At 40.5% G+C, this 16,277-nt stretch overlaps 1 protein-coding gene across 1 annotated transcript in view; it reads left to right on the top strand.

Annotated features, from left to right (window-relative positions):
- LOC140272291 (acid-sensing ion channel 1A-like) overlaps positions 1–15,596 on the top strand; it is a 45,140-nt gene extending 29,544 nt beyond the window's left edge. The window contains exons 3-10 of the mRNA XM_072367684.1: positions 11,950–12,100; positions 12,298–12,425; positions 13,065–13,215; positions 13,334–13,390; positions 13,734–13,887; positions 14,296–14,387; positions 14,474–14,553; positions 14,753–15,596. Of these exons, the coding sequence (XP_072223785.1) occupies positions 11,950–12,100; positions 12,298–12,425; positions 13,065–13,215; positions 13,334–13,390; positions 13,734–13,887; positions 14,296–14,387; positions 14,474–14,553; positions 14,753–14,872 (933 nt within the window). The 3' untranslated portion in view covers positions 14,873–15,596. The remainder of the gene's footprint in view (positions 1–11,949; positions 12,101–12,297; positions 12,426–13,064; positions 13,216–13,333; positions 13,391–13,733; positions 13,888–14,295; positions 14,388–14,473; positions 14,554–14,752) is intronic.
- The last annotated feature ends 681 nt before the right edge of the window (positions 15,597–16,277 follow it).

Raw genomic sequence — 16,277 nt, 5'->3', positions numbered from 1 at the left:
TAGAAGTTGGAGAACACATTAAAACGCATTTTATCGAGGAAAGCTTCACCAACATTTTCCGTGTAGCCATGAGGACTTTTACATTATCATTTTGGAAGACCAAGCCCAAATAAAAGTAACACTCTAAAGGCACCCTGCGCATGTAGAAATCATGCTAAGAATGGTGCCAAGAATGCCTGTTACCAATACATTTATTTGGACTTAAGACTGCTTTAGGCCACAGAAAAAAATGCTCATGTAACAGTATAATATTACAAGTGTATCAAGTAAATCATCTATTAGCTTCCTAATTCCTACTAATTTTATTCTCAAGAATATTAAGAATTCCTTCTTAGAATCTGAAAAGAAAATATCTTAAGCATAGGAAATCCTCAGTCATGAAAAAGATTAATCCACGCAACATAACTGAAATACTGAAACTGACTCAGTCTTTTATCAGAGCTGCACATACAAACTAAAGAAGTCTCAAAAAAGAAATGAATAACTGCAGAACCATCTTATTTCATGCAACACTCTGTGGTTAGTACAGAAGACATTGTGATCTTTGTAAGACTTTTTTGGTATAAACACACTAAATGCAAAAGAACCTCATCCTCACACCGGCATGTAACCGCGCTAGACAGCTAATTCGTCAAGATTGATTATCACAATTCAAAAAGAGTGATGCTCAGTCAATAACAAGAGACAATACCCTTCATTTCACTATATCATTAGTGTCAACTAAATGATCTCACAGCCCAAGGAAAGAAATTGGTCCTAACTCTGGTCCAGCAGCAGATGTTGTCATAAGTCTGTCATAAGTCTACAGAGGGAACAAGACGGGAAGGAGCTCACAAATCTGGTGGGACCAGTGAAAGAGTTTGACTGTTAATCTGAACTGTCTGAGGCCTGTTTGTGAAGATGGCTGATATCCAGCTGCACAATGTGGTGCTCAATACCAGAGAGCGGAGAAGTCCAATCAGATTCACTGGGGAGATGTTACTGAATGTTGAGCTGTGATTAGTTAATGGCATTCTGATGTAGCAGGTGTATTTTCAAGGGAATTAATCATGGTAAAAATCATGGCAACTTGCACAGCTTGTCTTAATGTACCCAAATGAGTACATTTTTATCTCTCTGAATCTCTACAATGGAGATGTGAGCAAAGTTTGGGAGAAGAAAATCTTCTGATGAAAATAGCTTTATCACTCTTTCAGCTTTTGAAGGATCGTGTCCAATTTCAAATACATGGGTGCATAAATTTCAAGATTGCAGTTATGAACCCTGAGTGAATATTACCCATCACCTACCCTACAATGGTCTCCACCTCCCTCGGTTGTTGTGAAGGAGCTGCTTCTGCATCCTAAGGGAAACCTCACAGACACTTCTACGGCTGTCACAAGCAATAATGTGGACTTCCTCGCAGCTGCAGTAACAGGTCCGGTTCATAAGAATTTTCTTTTTTTCAGCTCAGCAGTCTCAGCTATATTTTGTTGATCATTTCATCACCGTTTTACTCGAAAGGTAGTTATGTGTTTGAGATATAAAAATGGATAATTGGTGCTTTCACATTCCACACATAATGATTTAATCCCAGTCGAACCCTGTCTGAAAACTGAAAACGCCCTCAGCCGTAGTAATGCCTCTTCCCCTTTGGCTCAGCCCAGGGCTATTTATCCCTCGATGTTTACTCAGCTGTGTGACATGAGGGCGGTGCGTGCTGGAGTTACAGCGCTGCTAGTTGCTGCTGTGATGGCTTCACTGCCTACATGCCATTTCTCTCACAGCAGAGCTCGAGCGTGGGACCTGCACAAGGCTGGCACAAGCGTGCTGACAGATTTGTAGGCGACTATGATGATTGAGACATACAGGGAGAAGACAGGCAGAGGAGGTTTTAGCATCCCATATGGATCTGCTGCATCAAGGTTTGGCACCGGGGATGGGCTTGCAGTGGGTGGTGCAGTGCTGAGACTGATATTACATGTCACAATTTGCCAGCTGCATATAAGCACTTTCAAGCTGCCATTGTAGATAATTTGGTTTAACATAATTATATCACAAAAATAAACTTAACATCTACATCACTTACAGTGTCACACTGTCTCCAGCCTGCTATCTACCACCTCACTCTGATCTATTTTCCTCATTTGGAACATGAGCGAGAAGAAGAGCGTTTCTACTTACTGCAAAAGCTTAAACAACTCTGTGTGAATGGGAACCAGCGTTTACATCTGCCACTGAAATTCACAAGACCAATTTAAAGCCTGGCAGCCTGTAAAAGTATTCTTTTCTCCTTCTTTAACAAAATATCCTCCTTTCCTAATTTCAGCAAACAGCAGACAAAAGTGGGAAAAGTCAAAGGAGTCTTCCCTCGGGAGGTTATTTCCTCTCCGTGTGTTGTGCCACTGCAACTTCATCCACTGTGGAGACCAGGGGTTGCAGTGAAACAACAATTACTTGTCTTCGGAGACAGACAATGGCCCACAGGCTCTGCTGTTTCAGCTTGATCAGTTATTATGTTGTTAATCTCCTCTTTCTTTTTTTCCGAAAGGGCCTCTTTAATTTGCCACTGATTCAATTCAGACCATTTATCCACATGGCAATGAAGCACTGGTACTGCAGTTTCCCAGAACCAAAGAAAACAGCTTCAGACGTCTTGGTTTCTCTGGCCAACAGTCCAAAAACCCAAATGTGTTAAATTTGCAATGAACAACCAGATCTGTCTATGCTAACAGATAATCTTAATGATAAACTTAATAATCATGATCTACTGACTTCTGACTGAAAATATGGAGACAAAAAAATGCCCATCAAATTTTTTTAAGTCCTGCTGACATATTAAAATGCCGTGTTTGATCCAAAACCAAATATAACGTTTGCTTTCCAATGGGTGAAAGAAACGCAGCAAGTCCACTGGGGCTTAATTATGATAATAATGAGGATATTTTCTCATGAATGCTCTTAAACTGTAAACTAATCATAAAACTAGCGTGGAATTATATTTTTCTGCTGAGTGACTAATTAACTGACTAATCATTGCAGCACCAGGGATAATGGATCAGTACAAACAATCTAATAAACATTCTGCCAGGCCGTATAGCTGAACCTTTAGTATTATTTAGTAAGTATATCAATTTGGGGCTGTTATTTGTAATGGCATATTTTTGGATCTATGTCTTGGTTGCATGAAGAATTTGAACACGTCTTCCATCACTGGACAACATAGCCCTCGCCTCTTCTCACATGTGAGGTGTTGTCATCTTGTTTTATATTGTCTGCCGAATCAAACTCACTCAAACACTGTGATAGAGCTAAAGTCAGCACAATTCCTTTTTTTTCTAGTGCAGGGCATCACTCAGAACCAAATAATACTTAAGTGAACAGACATTTCCATTTTTCTTCATACGATATGCTTTCTCACGGTCTCCTGAGATGCCCCTTACTCGGCGCTATGATGCTATCGTCTCTGAAGGTGATAGGTACTGAGAGCTGGACGGTGTCTGAGAATAAAATGGGAGAGGAGGATGCCTATCTCTGCAGGCCTGTGAAATATTCATCAAATGAGGCAGGGGTGGGTGGCAAAGTGGGGCAGGAGATGTAGTGGAATCTACAGGGAGAGGAACATCATAGTTTAGGGGGCACAGGGGAACCATGGAAGAGCAGCGCAGACCAGGGAGGAAGGAAACATAGGAGGGAACGAGATATTTTTATTGTGTGGAGGCTGGTAGGTAAAATCCCATATAAGAAGGGGGAAAAAACTCCTCACAACAGTCGAACAGGTTTTATGACATTTTATCTATAAAACTGGTAAGGCAGAAGATAGACTGATGGAGGATTCATTTCAGATAAACATTCATTTTCTTCAAGCAGCAGAGAAGTTTAGCTGTAGAATTAATAGATTCTACTCTGTTGTCAATAACATCCAAAACGATTAGGGTATCATAAGGCGGCGCCACTCTTTGCCCAGTACCACCCCCACCTGTCCGTGCACTGGATGAGTTTCTTCAGTGATCAATTCTCGTTCGTTATTCTCACTTTTGTAACAAAAAAAGTAGAGGAACAAAACAACAAGAGATAGAAGAAATGGTTGATCCTCTAGAGTCATTCATACCTGAAGAATGTATTGTTCTTATCATAAGCAACCAGAATTTATCCTGCTAGCAATCACTGCCTGAGCAGACAGCCTCGGATACACGTGAGGATTCCTGTAAACAATCCTTGACATACACACTTTTTTTTCTGTTGTTCGGGTACAACTGCCAATTTTGTACATGCATTCATAGTGAAACACAGTGATGTTGTTGTTGTTTAAATCCCCCCTGGAGCTGCAGTGGCAGTACAAGAGTCTTGAGGCTGTGCATTTGACTTTATTGTCCTGATAATCCCAATTGGTTTCAGCTGTGAAGGTGAAAATACTGTAAAGCTTGCAGCAGTTGTCTTTTGTTTTTGGAACTCATTGTGCTCTATTTTGAATTGAATCCTCTGCAGACAGCAGTTTGCTTTTGGTTAGGTTCCTTGTTTCAACTTGTATGTAATGTGTAACTTTGTGTGAGGTATCCTTTAAGGTTTGTGGGTGCTGCGCTCCGTTTTGCATATGCCACATTACTAGTACGTGTGTAAAGCGTGGCAACTTTGGGTGATTTTTCACGAGCTGTTCCATCACATATGATTCTGCAAGTCCTCTTGAACTATTTGATATTCAGCTTTGCTGTAGTTCTCTTTGCAACTGTGGAGAGCATCTGCGAATATACAAAGCAATTCATAAGTCAAGACCTATTTGTTGACAATCTCTGTGCTGCGGGAAAAATATTCAATATTTAGGAGAGTGTGTGGTGGCTCAAGCCATTTATTTGATCAGTATGTTTCTTCCTTATGTAACTGGAGTGTTGGACTGATTTTACCTGGTTGACCTTTGGATCTGTGGCAGCTACTTTCTGTATTTGTGTATTCTTAAATGAATCCTTTTAAGGAGGAAGGTGTTGTGTCCCTTCGCATCTCTGTTGGCCATGTGGTGGCAGTACAGCAGTGTTTAAATTGTGCTTTGGCTTCTTTGTTTATCTGTTTAACGATTATCTCAATTAGCCTCACCTGTGAAAGTGTGTCAGGTTTAGCTGAGGGACGTGTTAGAAACTGTGTTCAAGATATCCCAGCTCTCTTTGTATTCACTTGCTCGACTAAAACTTAAAACTCGAGATGTTCAGTATCGCAGTAATAGCTATCAACTTTACTTGTCAACTCCTTCTCCTCAGGCTCTGTGCGTGCTCCCATAAAAATAACTCATTACACCTCTGACACAGATAGGTGAAAATGACTTTGGATTTTAGGCTAAATAAAAGTGATATTGATCTTATTAATTAGATGTTCTTTAAAATGCCATTTGAATAATCACTCTTTCAGTCTGTGTTCTATTGCAGAGATGTGTACACATGCAGAGAATTTTTTAATTTCTTTTTTTTTTTGTTAAAAATGTTACAAATTGTTGCTTTTTGGTAAAGCTTATTAAATCCATGCTTGATCAACTCAGTGGTGAAAAAACATTTGAATTAGGTTGGTAATATAGGAACGCGCAAAATGCCAACATTTCATCAACATTAGATCAATACACTAAACTCTTGAGTCACTTTACATGACGGTTGCAGCAGAACTGATTTACTGCAAGATATGCTTGACTGATGACAGTTAAATGTTTCTGTTATCTGATTTTGTTCTCTAGAATGCCATCGAGTTCTGTTTTCAGCATAAGTTTTCATTGTGATCGCGGGAAAGAGATCCACCTTTATGATGCTAAATAACTCTTGCTTTGAGATCAGCATGCTTTCTTAACCTGTTACTTTGAGATTACCTTTGACATCAGTTGCTTAGCGAGTTATGTTGAGCTTTTGATGTCACAAAGGCGGTTCTCTCGTAACCTGACAATATCACTGTGTTAATTTAGGCTGAACTCATTTGAGTTTTGGATTAAATCATCTGAAAAAAAAAAAGACTTTCACTGATTCTCGTTCTAATGATATTCCAGACAGAAAATTTATTTGAATGTCATCAGGATATTGAAATTTGATGTCTGACACTGTAAGACAATTCAAATGCATAACTGACATTGAACAAACATCAGATTGTAATAGCCTGACTGAGTGATAATCCACCTAACCCATAGAACCATAATTTTAAAAGACAGTCAGTGGGCCATAGATGTTGATTGAATTTTGCCGTTTTAATCTCTAAATTTAACCACAATCCAATGTTGACTCTCGACATCTTTTCAGTGAGTAATTTATAAAATATCTGACTCACCAGGGATTTGAATCTACACTAAAATCCCCTTTCTTGACCCAAACTCAGATTTGAATTAACAGCTTATGGTGCAGATTCTCAGCTGAATGAATAACCTATATTCACCTCCCAAACCTCTTGACCTACCAAAGTGTCTTTTCAGTTGCAGTAAAAACAGCATGTAGGCTGTGCGTCACGTTGCCATGGGAACCATCCATTCAGTAGTTGTCTTGATTCACCAACAGATACATTCTGTAGCCTGCTGCTAATACATGATGCACCACAGACTATAGAAATAATTAGTTTAGGCTCATACATCAAAGAATAATCAATCCAAAAAGAAAATCACTTATATTTGGTCAAGGATTTACGTGATTTCCATGTTATTGTGGGACAGAGTCAGAGCTAAATGTACTCCTTCAAACATCTGTTAATAGTGAATAGTGAATTTTTTCAATCACCAATCATGTATTATTTATCGTAAAAAGGTATTATTTGTGTTAAGTTAATATACGGTTAAAATTAAATCATATAATCTATGGTTAATGTCTGCGTAGAGTCACCACCAAGCTGCCGTGGGGTGCAAACTACTCCTATACGAGTTTCTATAACAAAACAAATCACAATAATAATTGCTGGTCAGGACACATTGAAATAAAATAAATGATCAGTATTGCTACCTATGTTTTATTCAGTTTTAGAAACATGAACAGCACCTGTTAGACCCGGCAGAGCTCAGGTCATAAACGTAATCCTGTAATACAAACTGGGTTACTATGAAGCTTGTGATTTTCACTTTTTTTTTACCTTTTTGAGATTACAGGTACAAAGCTGCCACATATCTTCACAACAGGTATCACAGCAGCGCAGGACGGTCTTTGGTTTCTAATTAAGACTAAACGTGTGTGAATGAAGCATTTAGTTATCTGCTCTCCTCAGAACGCCCTCTGCACTTCCCCTCAACATAGCCTTGCATGTTTCTCATCTTCTTTGCATTAACAAGTGACTCAGAATATTCTATATTCTGGGCATCATTATTGCACAAACACACACAGAAATGTTCTGCTCTGGCTTTCAGTCCTCTGCCTATATATTATTTTCTCTTTGGAATGGCTCTCTGTTCAATCCAAAACAGGTTATTAGCATGGTGAGTCACCTATTCATACAGAGAGTTTGGAAATAGATGGCTCTGATACATTTATCTTAGAAATACTAGAACGTCTGTTCAGCTAATATCAGTGAGCAAATTCTAAGGCTGAGTTTGAAACCGCCTTTAATAAGCTGAATGAAACTAATCATTTTGTTAAGTCAGGCTGAGGCAGCTTTCTGTTGCATATTTTACTCTCTGAAAAGAGAAGTTAGAAAAGTTTAATTCAATGTTTTGTCCAAAAATGAAAGAGTGATGCATGCAAATGTAACAAGGGCTCGATTTTGTTCGCTTGGTATTTCTTCTCCTGGGAAAATTCCGTTGGAAACACAAGTTGAACTTTTTGTCCAACACTGACATGAGGATCTCACTGTCAAGCTGTCAAGATTTTATCGGGGCTTTGCATTGTGGGGAACAGCCAGCAAAGTTTGCTGGTCTGTTGAATTAAACACCATCCCTTATACTGTATGGTAAATTTAGGAAAAATCATAACATACATTCACACTACAGACTTGTCCATGCTGGCTTTGCCTCTTTCTTTAAGTTGTAACACATTTGAGTTTTTGAACAATCTCACAATACAGACCTGCTCAGCTCTCCCACACTTATTGTTGGATCAGGAGGAAGAGGATGGTGATTACTCCTCAGCAACATTATTTCGAAATGTAAACTGAGTTTTTGTTCCTCACAAATCAAAAACACTCCAAACTCTCCACTAATATTATTGCTCTGATCGTTACCAGCTAGCAAACAGTGAAGTGAGCAGTGAGATCCTTTGATATATTTTGCATGTAATAAGAGAGACAATTAACACAGGACACAGAGTTACTGATGTCCTTGTAAATCTGTCTTCCTGATGTGCAGCCAAATACTTCGCACATAATTCCATCAGCAGCAGCTGTGCTCGGGGTTCGGGGTTAGCTAGCATAAATTAAAAAGGTAAAAATTGTAAATAATATGCTGAACAGCAACATTGTAGCACTGGGTACATGTTAGCTTGATGACGTTGAACTTTAGCGTAAAGCAGCACTGACTACTGCCCGACAGAGCCACAAGCATGACTGAAAACATTCTTTCCCCCAATAATACAAATCCTTTTATTTCTTTTGTAAGTTTATTCATGGATGAAGGAAAGCATTAAAGTGTGAAATTTCCAAATTTTTCCAGGTCAACTGAAATCTTTATCAGATCACAGACCTGAGTTGCACAATAGCATGTCACAACTATGCACATGTGTTTAGTTTTATTTATTTTCTTCTCTAATAATATTAATATTATCAGTATAATTATTTGTTTATTTTTGCACCGGTCACTATGGATATTTCTTTGCCTGCATTTGCATTTAAACAGCATTTTCCCAGGGGTGGCTGTTACAGCTTACTGCCTAATAACAGTAAAAGTGTTTGCACTTTAGCGAGACAGCTTTCAAGTCTTTGAAAACATCCCCATAAAACAAGAGAGCACTAATGGATTGAACTTAGCCTGCTGAGATGTCTTTTAGTTGGTCACAGACTGCAACACTGTATTAAGACCTTGCTAAATGGATGGCAACGTGTATGGATTTGTCATTTAGAGATTCTCTTAAAATCGGGTGTGGTTATAGAAACAGACACATATAATTATGTGCATAATGATTTATTACTGCTGAGCTTTGCTGAGTGCTTTCCATACGTACGTGGGATTACATGAAAAATTGTGTTTGAGTGACAGTTCTGATCACAGAGCTTTGAAGATCAGTCTGTTTAAACTGCAGTATGTGATCAATAAAATTATGTAGATTATGTCAATTTTGCTGTTTAAAACCCCTTAGAAATAGAGGGAAAACTTTGTCTTTGGTGTAAAACTTGTCATCTTGTGTTCCATGTGATTTCTGCAGTTGAAAAGCTTTTTTTTCATATGTGTGCAATCATTTATTTATTTGCAGTAAAAGGCAGCCTGCAGTGTACACGCCGGGCAGATTTTTTTCGTTCTACATGTTTTATTCTCAGCACCTTTGTCACAACATCAACTGTTGAACAAAAAGCAGAGAACAAGTGTTAACTGACATCAACTCACATCTGTGTATTGATCAAGCTGCCGGAGAACATTGTGCACTTCTTAAATACATGATTGAACTTTTATGTAATGATTGATTTATTCATGAAGTGCAGCCACTGGATGATCTGACACATTTATCCTTTCTTTTGTGGGAAAAGGGCAGCGCTTTTCCTCTTTTACAGAAGTCCAAAGATTCCATAAGGAATCTGTGATCAGTAAGTGCAAATGAGTGTGTAGAGGCTGGAAGAAGACAGCAAAAAGGAGTACTGTGTCTAATGGATGATTTTAAGTCATGATGGCGGCATGGCCCAAGGGACGGCGCTGTCAGTCTGTCATTTGAGCTATCACTTGGTTCCTGACTGAACTATTTCCACACTTGCATCCTTTACCGACAGGATTGCTGTGATGTTTCGCGCAATCACTGTATTCAGGTTGTATTTGCACTTTGTGTTAGTTGGGCAATGTTGTTCCCACTGTTTACGTGGCTGACGTGTAAATTTTAGCAACGGGTCTCAATGACAAAAGGTTCCTGTGGCGATTAGTGCCGTCTGGCCAGTGTTCATGTGGTGTCACGGCATAATTCCCTTGGCTGTTGGGAGTCTATGCCATGGGAAATACAAATAAGCTGGGATATGTGTCTTGTGGCTTTTTTTTCTCCCATGCAACTTTGTGACTTGTCAGAACATCTGAAGAAAAAAAGAGAATAAGGTTCTAACAATTTTTTTAAAAATTATACATGTGATTACAGTTTATGGAAAAACTCAAACACGCCTGGCAGAATATAGTATACAGTTCACTTCACCCAATAAAATGGGATTCCATCTGTTTGGCATTAAAACAAAAAAATTATAAAAACATGCTATTTTAAGCTTATAATGTAGATCAACATAGCTATTGAGACTGTATTGCTTCCATAGTTTCATAGACATATTTGTGTTTTCAAGTAGGGTATCTCAGTAAAAATATCATGGGTTTGCATATTATCATATGCAAAATGACATCATTACTTTAGTAATTCTGTCATCTTTTAATTGTGGCAGAAACTGTTTATGCCCAAATAGTTCCAGCCATTCTTTGTATGAAAAAAAACTTAAATGAACATGGCAAACATTACATGTATGCTTTGTGTTAGCATTGTAAGCTCTGTTAACATGGGAGTTGTATGATGTTCCTTAAACCCTTAATGGACAATTTTACATGTTGTTTTCCCTCAAGTACCTGTAAGTCATAAAGTTATCTTACTGCTCCCTGTTTAACTGGCCCTTCATTAAATCTTCATGATTGTGGCACTTAAAGACATACTCATACATAAGCTGACATCTTTTTCTGCTTAGATTTACATTTTTGTTCCATTTTTGGCCCACTTTCTCCTCTGGGGGCATAGAGGCCATTTGTTTAGTATTTAAATCCATGACTTTTAAATCCACATCTACAGGATCTTTTTTTAATAGGTTTCCCTAACATTCAGTTTAACACTTTGCAGTATATCATCAGACACTCACAGACAGGCACTAGGATTTATTTAGTGGTTAATGACAGCCCAGCTGATGAGTAGCTCCTTGTTATAAGCTTAAATATGGAGATTTTTCAGAAGGTGTGGATGATGTTCATACTGTTGCACTCACTAATGCAAAGCTGGGCGAGTCTATGTGTGAACACATCATTTGCGCCTATCATTTGCCTTTTTTAGTGCTGAGTGTGGTTTTTTCTTCCCATTTCAGGATTAATGTCTGCATCTGCTGCAAACAGCAGCAATCCCTTGCTGACTTTACTTGATAGATGGCCTAAATGTTTACACTGCCGTTGGCAATATCCAAACTCTTTCTCGACAATTACTTGGGTGTTTTTTTCTATTTCTAATCATAGATATGTCAGACTGTGACAAAAATGCTGAACAATAGCTTGCTCCAAGCATTAGCAGTTAAACTCCCTCTATCTCTCTGTCTTTTTCACTTTGCATCCCAACCCTCCATCACTCTCCCACTATCTCTGCATGGGCTATGTGACTCACACAACACTCCACAGTCTAATGCTAGATTCCTGCAAAGCCTAATGCAGTAAGTTAGCTTTCTGTCGATCATATGGGTCTTTGCTGCTGTTACTCTTAGCAGCTCATTTTAACATCTGTGCCTCAGCTCTCCTTTAAAATCAAGGCTATATTCTTACTGGCCGGGATGCTTGGTCTCCATGGTAACATCAAGTCCATTATAAGTGCCATAAAGAGTGAGCAAGGAAACGTTAAATCACCACTGTGCCACGCTCCATCGCCACACTGGCTTGATTGTGTAACTTACACCTCCTTTTTCCCATTTGCTCCTTCACTCTCCCTCTCATTCCTCTTTTGGTCACACTTTTCCCTCTCTCTGTTTCTCTCTTACAATATCTGTCATGTGCCCATATGTTCCAACACACACGGCGTTAGAATATTAGAAGAGTCCTACACTGACCCCCAGTGGAAAAGCATAGTAAAGTCCTCTAACAGTATGTAGATCTAACCTCTCTTTTGTGTCTCTCAGGTCTTCACTCGCTATGGGAAGTGTTACACCTTTAACGCTGGCGGTGATGGACGTCCTCCCCTCATCACCACCAAAGGAGGCATGGGTAACGGGCTCGAGCTCATGCTGGACATTCAGCAGGATGAATACCTGCCAGTCTGGGGAGAAACAGGTTAGGGCTGCACCTTTCTCTTGGCACCTGCACCTTTCTCTTGGTCAGCAGTTTGACGGTGTTGCTGGGGTGGCTTACGTGGGCGTTAATATCTCACATTGTGAGACTAAGAGATAAAACTCTTCCAAGTGTCTGGATTAATTCATAAAATACTTTCTCACAATCACCACATATTCTCAACCTTTGTTTTCCTGCAGATGAGACTTCGTTTGAAGCCGGGATCAAAGTTCAGATTCACAGTCAGGACGAGCCGTCCTTCATTGACCAGCTTGGCTTCGGGGTGGCACCTGGGTTCCAGACATTTGTGTCCTGCCAGGAACAGCGGGTACAAACTGTTGTAAAACTATATAATGCAACTGGTGATGCAATTTTTCCACCTCCATCAATCTTAACAGTTAAAGCAATATTATACGCAGCAAAGATATTAAAGCAACCTGTTAAAACAAGATTATTTTATCCCAAAAACAAACTCATCAAATATAAAAGCAAAAACTCTGGAATCAGAGAATGAGAATAGGTGAATACAACTAATCAACGTTAACATGGAACTATACTGGTTGATCACTTAAAATAAGGCTTTTTTTTTTTTCCAAAAGCCCAAAAATCTCAAAATTTCATCAGTTAATTTTAGGAGAATGTTACTTCATTATGACTGAGAGGGACGATTGCCAAAACTATTAGATTTTAGTTGAAATGCATTAGAAGTATCACATCCATCATTTGAAAAGTGTTCCTTTTATTCATGCAGATGTAGAATACAGTACGATGTAATTGGTTTGCAATCTTGACTTGATTTATTCGTCTGTAACTGGCGGCAGCATGCTTTTGATTTATGTCGCATTCTTGTTCTTTATTTTCTTTCTTGCACTTCACTTGCAACTAATATTTTCTGACTGTTCCATTTTCAGTTCTCCAAAGTATTATTTGTTACATACAGTATCAGACAAGTGTGTTGTTGTTGCAGCTGATTTACCTGCCGCCACCGTGGGGTGACTGTAAGGTGACGCCTATGGACTCTGACTTCTTTGACAGCTACAGCATCACTGCCTGTCGCATCGACTGTGAAACTCGCTACCTGGTGGACAACTGCAACTGTCGCATGGTGCACATGCCTGGTAGGAAAGAGTTACTTTGAGCACTGCTGCAGAGAACTACTTACTTACTTAAAAGACTTCAGAGAGGGAGTCCAAAAGAAATAAACACTGATGCGAGTGTGTGTTGCTTTGACTGCAGGCGATGCACCTTACTGCAGCCCCGAGCTGTACAAAGAATGTGCTGACCCAGCTCTTGGTAAGAAAGAGGCTTCAGCCATGTCTGAATTAAAGAACACACACATACACAGATGTGTTGCCATCACTTCAAATGCCATCATATTTACTCACATTCATTTCCTGCAGACACAGGCTAAACCTAACCCTTAAACTTACCTTTAACAAAGTATACATACTATGATTTAACAATTTATTTATATAAATCTTGATTTTTTTCTCAGTAAGGAGGCAGGTTGCCACATTTTGTGTCCCTCCAGCATGAATAATACAAGTACACCCACATGCACTTATTCCATGGCCTCTTTAAGCCACAGCCGCACTGATCCAAAGGTCAAGCTGTGCTGTGGTTCTCTTCTCTCCAGATTTCTTGGTGGAGCGAGACAATGATTTCTGTGTGTGTGAGACGCCGTGCAACATGACCAGATACAGCAAAGAGCTGTCCTTCGTCAAGATCCCCAGCAAGGCCTCTGCCAAGTATCTGGCAAAGAAATACAACAAATCTGAGCAGTACATTAAGTGAGTATCAGTGATTCGTGTGTTGTGTATTCATTTTTGTGGGCTCAAAACAATCATCACTTCCCTATTACTTGTTTTTGTTAAACCAGCTATTCTAAATTGCATGATGGCCATCTCATAATCACATGAGAGCAAACCACCTTGTGTGATTTTCCAATATAGTATACACTCTGCACTCAATGCAGAGGTGGCTCCGCCTCCTTTCTGAAACTGCAGCTTCCTGTCAAACGCTGACTCTGATAACCCCGATGATATCGTCATGGTCGTATTTCAGACTTTGGATCAGTCGCTCTAAAGTAACAGAAGTGTCCCCATGAAGATGTACAAAATCCCCCCCGCAGCCTCTCCAACAGGAGCAACTTTAAAATGAGGCATTAAAGGTTTCACTTGTTTATTCTGTCTCCGCAGAGAAAATATCCTGGTTTTAGACATCTTCTTTGAGGCTCTCAACTATGAAACTATTGAACAGAAGAAAGCATATGAAGTGGCTGGACTATTAGGTACAGCTGTATTTTGTTACGCACAGCAGATGAGTGCAGCCACTGGTCGTGCTGTAAACGATTAAACAATATTCTCTTTTTTCCAGGTGATATCGGTGGTCAGATGGGCCTTTTTATTGGGGCAAGCATACTGACTATTCTTGAGATATTCGACTACCTTTATGAGGTGAGAAAGTGTTTGCATAGAGGCATAATCCTGATATATGCAAAGATTTAGGTTGCTCACTTTAGTTTGTGTCATGTCCTTTTCCTTCTAGTGTTATACAGGCAAATTCCTCAAGTTTTAGACTAAGAGTATTTCAATTTGATCACATTTAAATTCCCCTGCTGTTCTTTTTTAAACCTCTTGTCTTTAATCCTCTCAGGTGATAAAGCACAAGCTGTGCCGCTGCTCTGATAAAAAGCACAAGCACAACAACAACAATGACCAGGGAACGGTTCTGAGCTTAGACGATGTCAAGTGTCACGTCAGTAACTTTCACTGAGTCTCTGCGGCCTTGAGCCGGGAGCCTCTTCCTGAACTTTGTACACTGCAGTTTGTCGACTGCTTCAGCAGCAGAGGATGTGTGTGAACTGTGCCTGGTTAAGGTTTGTGGGCCGTGTGCAGAACACGATCGCGTGGCCAAAGCAAGCGGACGACCACAGAGATGGCGTGGCAGCAGAAACCAGTGATCAACATGTTGTGGTGATAGAATAACTGCATGGTCATCTGTAAACACCTTTTCAAGACATAGTAACAGACTCAGTCAATAGGGGCATGAGCTAAATGACGGTTCATATGTGTTCAGTGAATCAGCATCGCGGTGGTGTTTGTTATCCGTCGGTCTGATTAGGCTTTATGTGGAATAATTATTAGTTTGCAGGAATATTCTCAGATCTACACTTTGTTGGCTTTATCCCCATTTTATCCATCTTTTCGTTTTTGTATTCATGTCATCCATCCTCATCTGAAGACTGTCTGCTCTTTTTAAATTCTTGTGCATTCTGTCAATACACTGTACTACCTCATCTCTCAGGACGACAGCTCCACAATCAGTCTGTGAGCCATCACTGACTGACTAAAAGGTCATTCTAAAAATGAAGTGACCATAAAGCAAGCAGTGCGTCTTGTTTTTTCACAGAAGTCTCTTGAGTTTCGTAGTTTCTTTGAGTGCTCTGTGGTATCATTATGACCTGCTGCAGTGGTCCTGCTGATGCTGCTGGCCTTTCCTTCATCCATCCATCATCTGCCGCTTATCCGGGGGTCGGGTCGCGGGGGCAGCAGCTTGAGCAGAGAAACCCAGACGTCTCTGTCCCCGGCCACTTCTTCCAGCTCTTCCGGGGGGACCCCGAGGCGTTCCCAGGCCAGCCGAGAGACATAGTCTCTCCAGCGTGTCCTGGGTCTTCCCCGGGGTCTCCTCCCAGTGGGACGTGCCCGGAACACCTCCCCAGGGAGGCGCCCAGGGGGCATCCTAACCAGATGCCCGAGCCACCTCATCTGACTCCTCTCAATGCGGAGGAGCAGCGGTTCTACTCCGAGCCCCTCCCGGATGACTGAGCTTCTCACCCTATCTCTAAGGGAGAGCCCAGACACCCTGCGGAGGAAACCCATTTCGGCCGCTTGTATTCGCGATCTTGTTCTTTCGGTCACTACCCACAACTCGTGACCATAGGTGAGGATGGGAACGTAGATTGACCAGTAAATAGAGAGCTTCGCCTTCTGGCTCAGCTCCCTCTTCACAACGACGGGTCGGTGCAGAGCCCGCAACACTGCAGACGCCGCACCGATCCGCCCGTCAATCTCCCGCTCCATTCGTCCCTCACTCGTGAACAAGACCCCGAGATACTTGAACTCCTCCACTTGGGGAAGGATCTCATTCCCGACCCGGAGAGAGCATTCCACCCTTTCCT

Source organism: Leuresthes tenuis, unplaced genomic scaffold (assembly GCF_036924035.1).
Source record: "Leuresthes tenuis unplaced genomic scaffold, fLeuTen1.0.hap1 SCAF_16, whole genome shotgun sequence".
In the NCBI taxonomy this organism is placed as follows: domain Eukaryota; kingdom Metazoa; phylum Chordata; class Actinopteri; order Atheriniformes; family Atherinopsidae; genus Leuresthes; species Leuresthes tenuis.
This window is presented reverse-complemented; position numbering and strand designations above follow the sequence as displayed.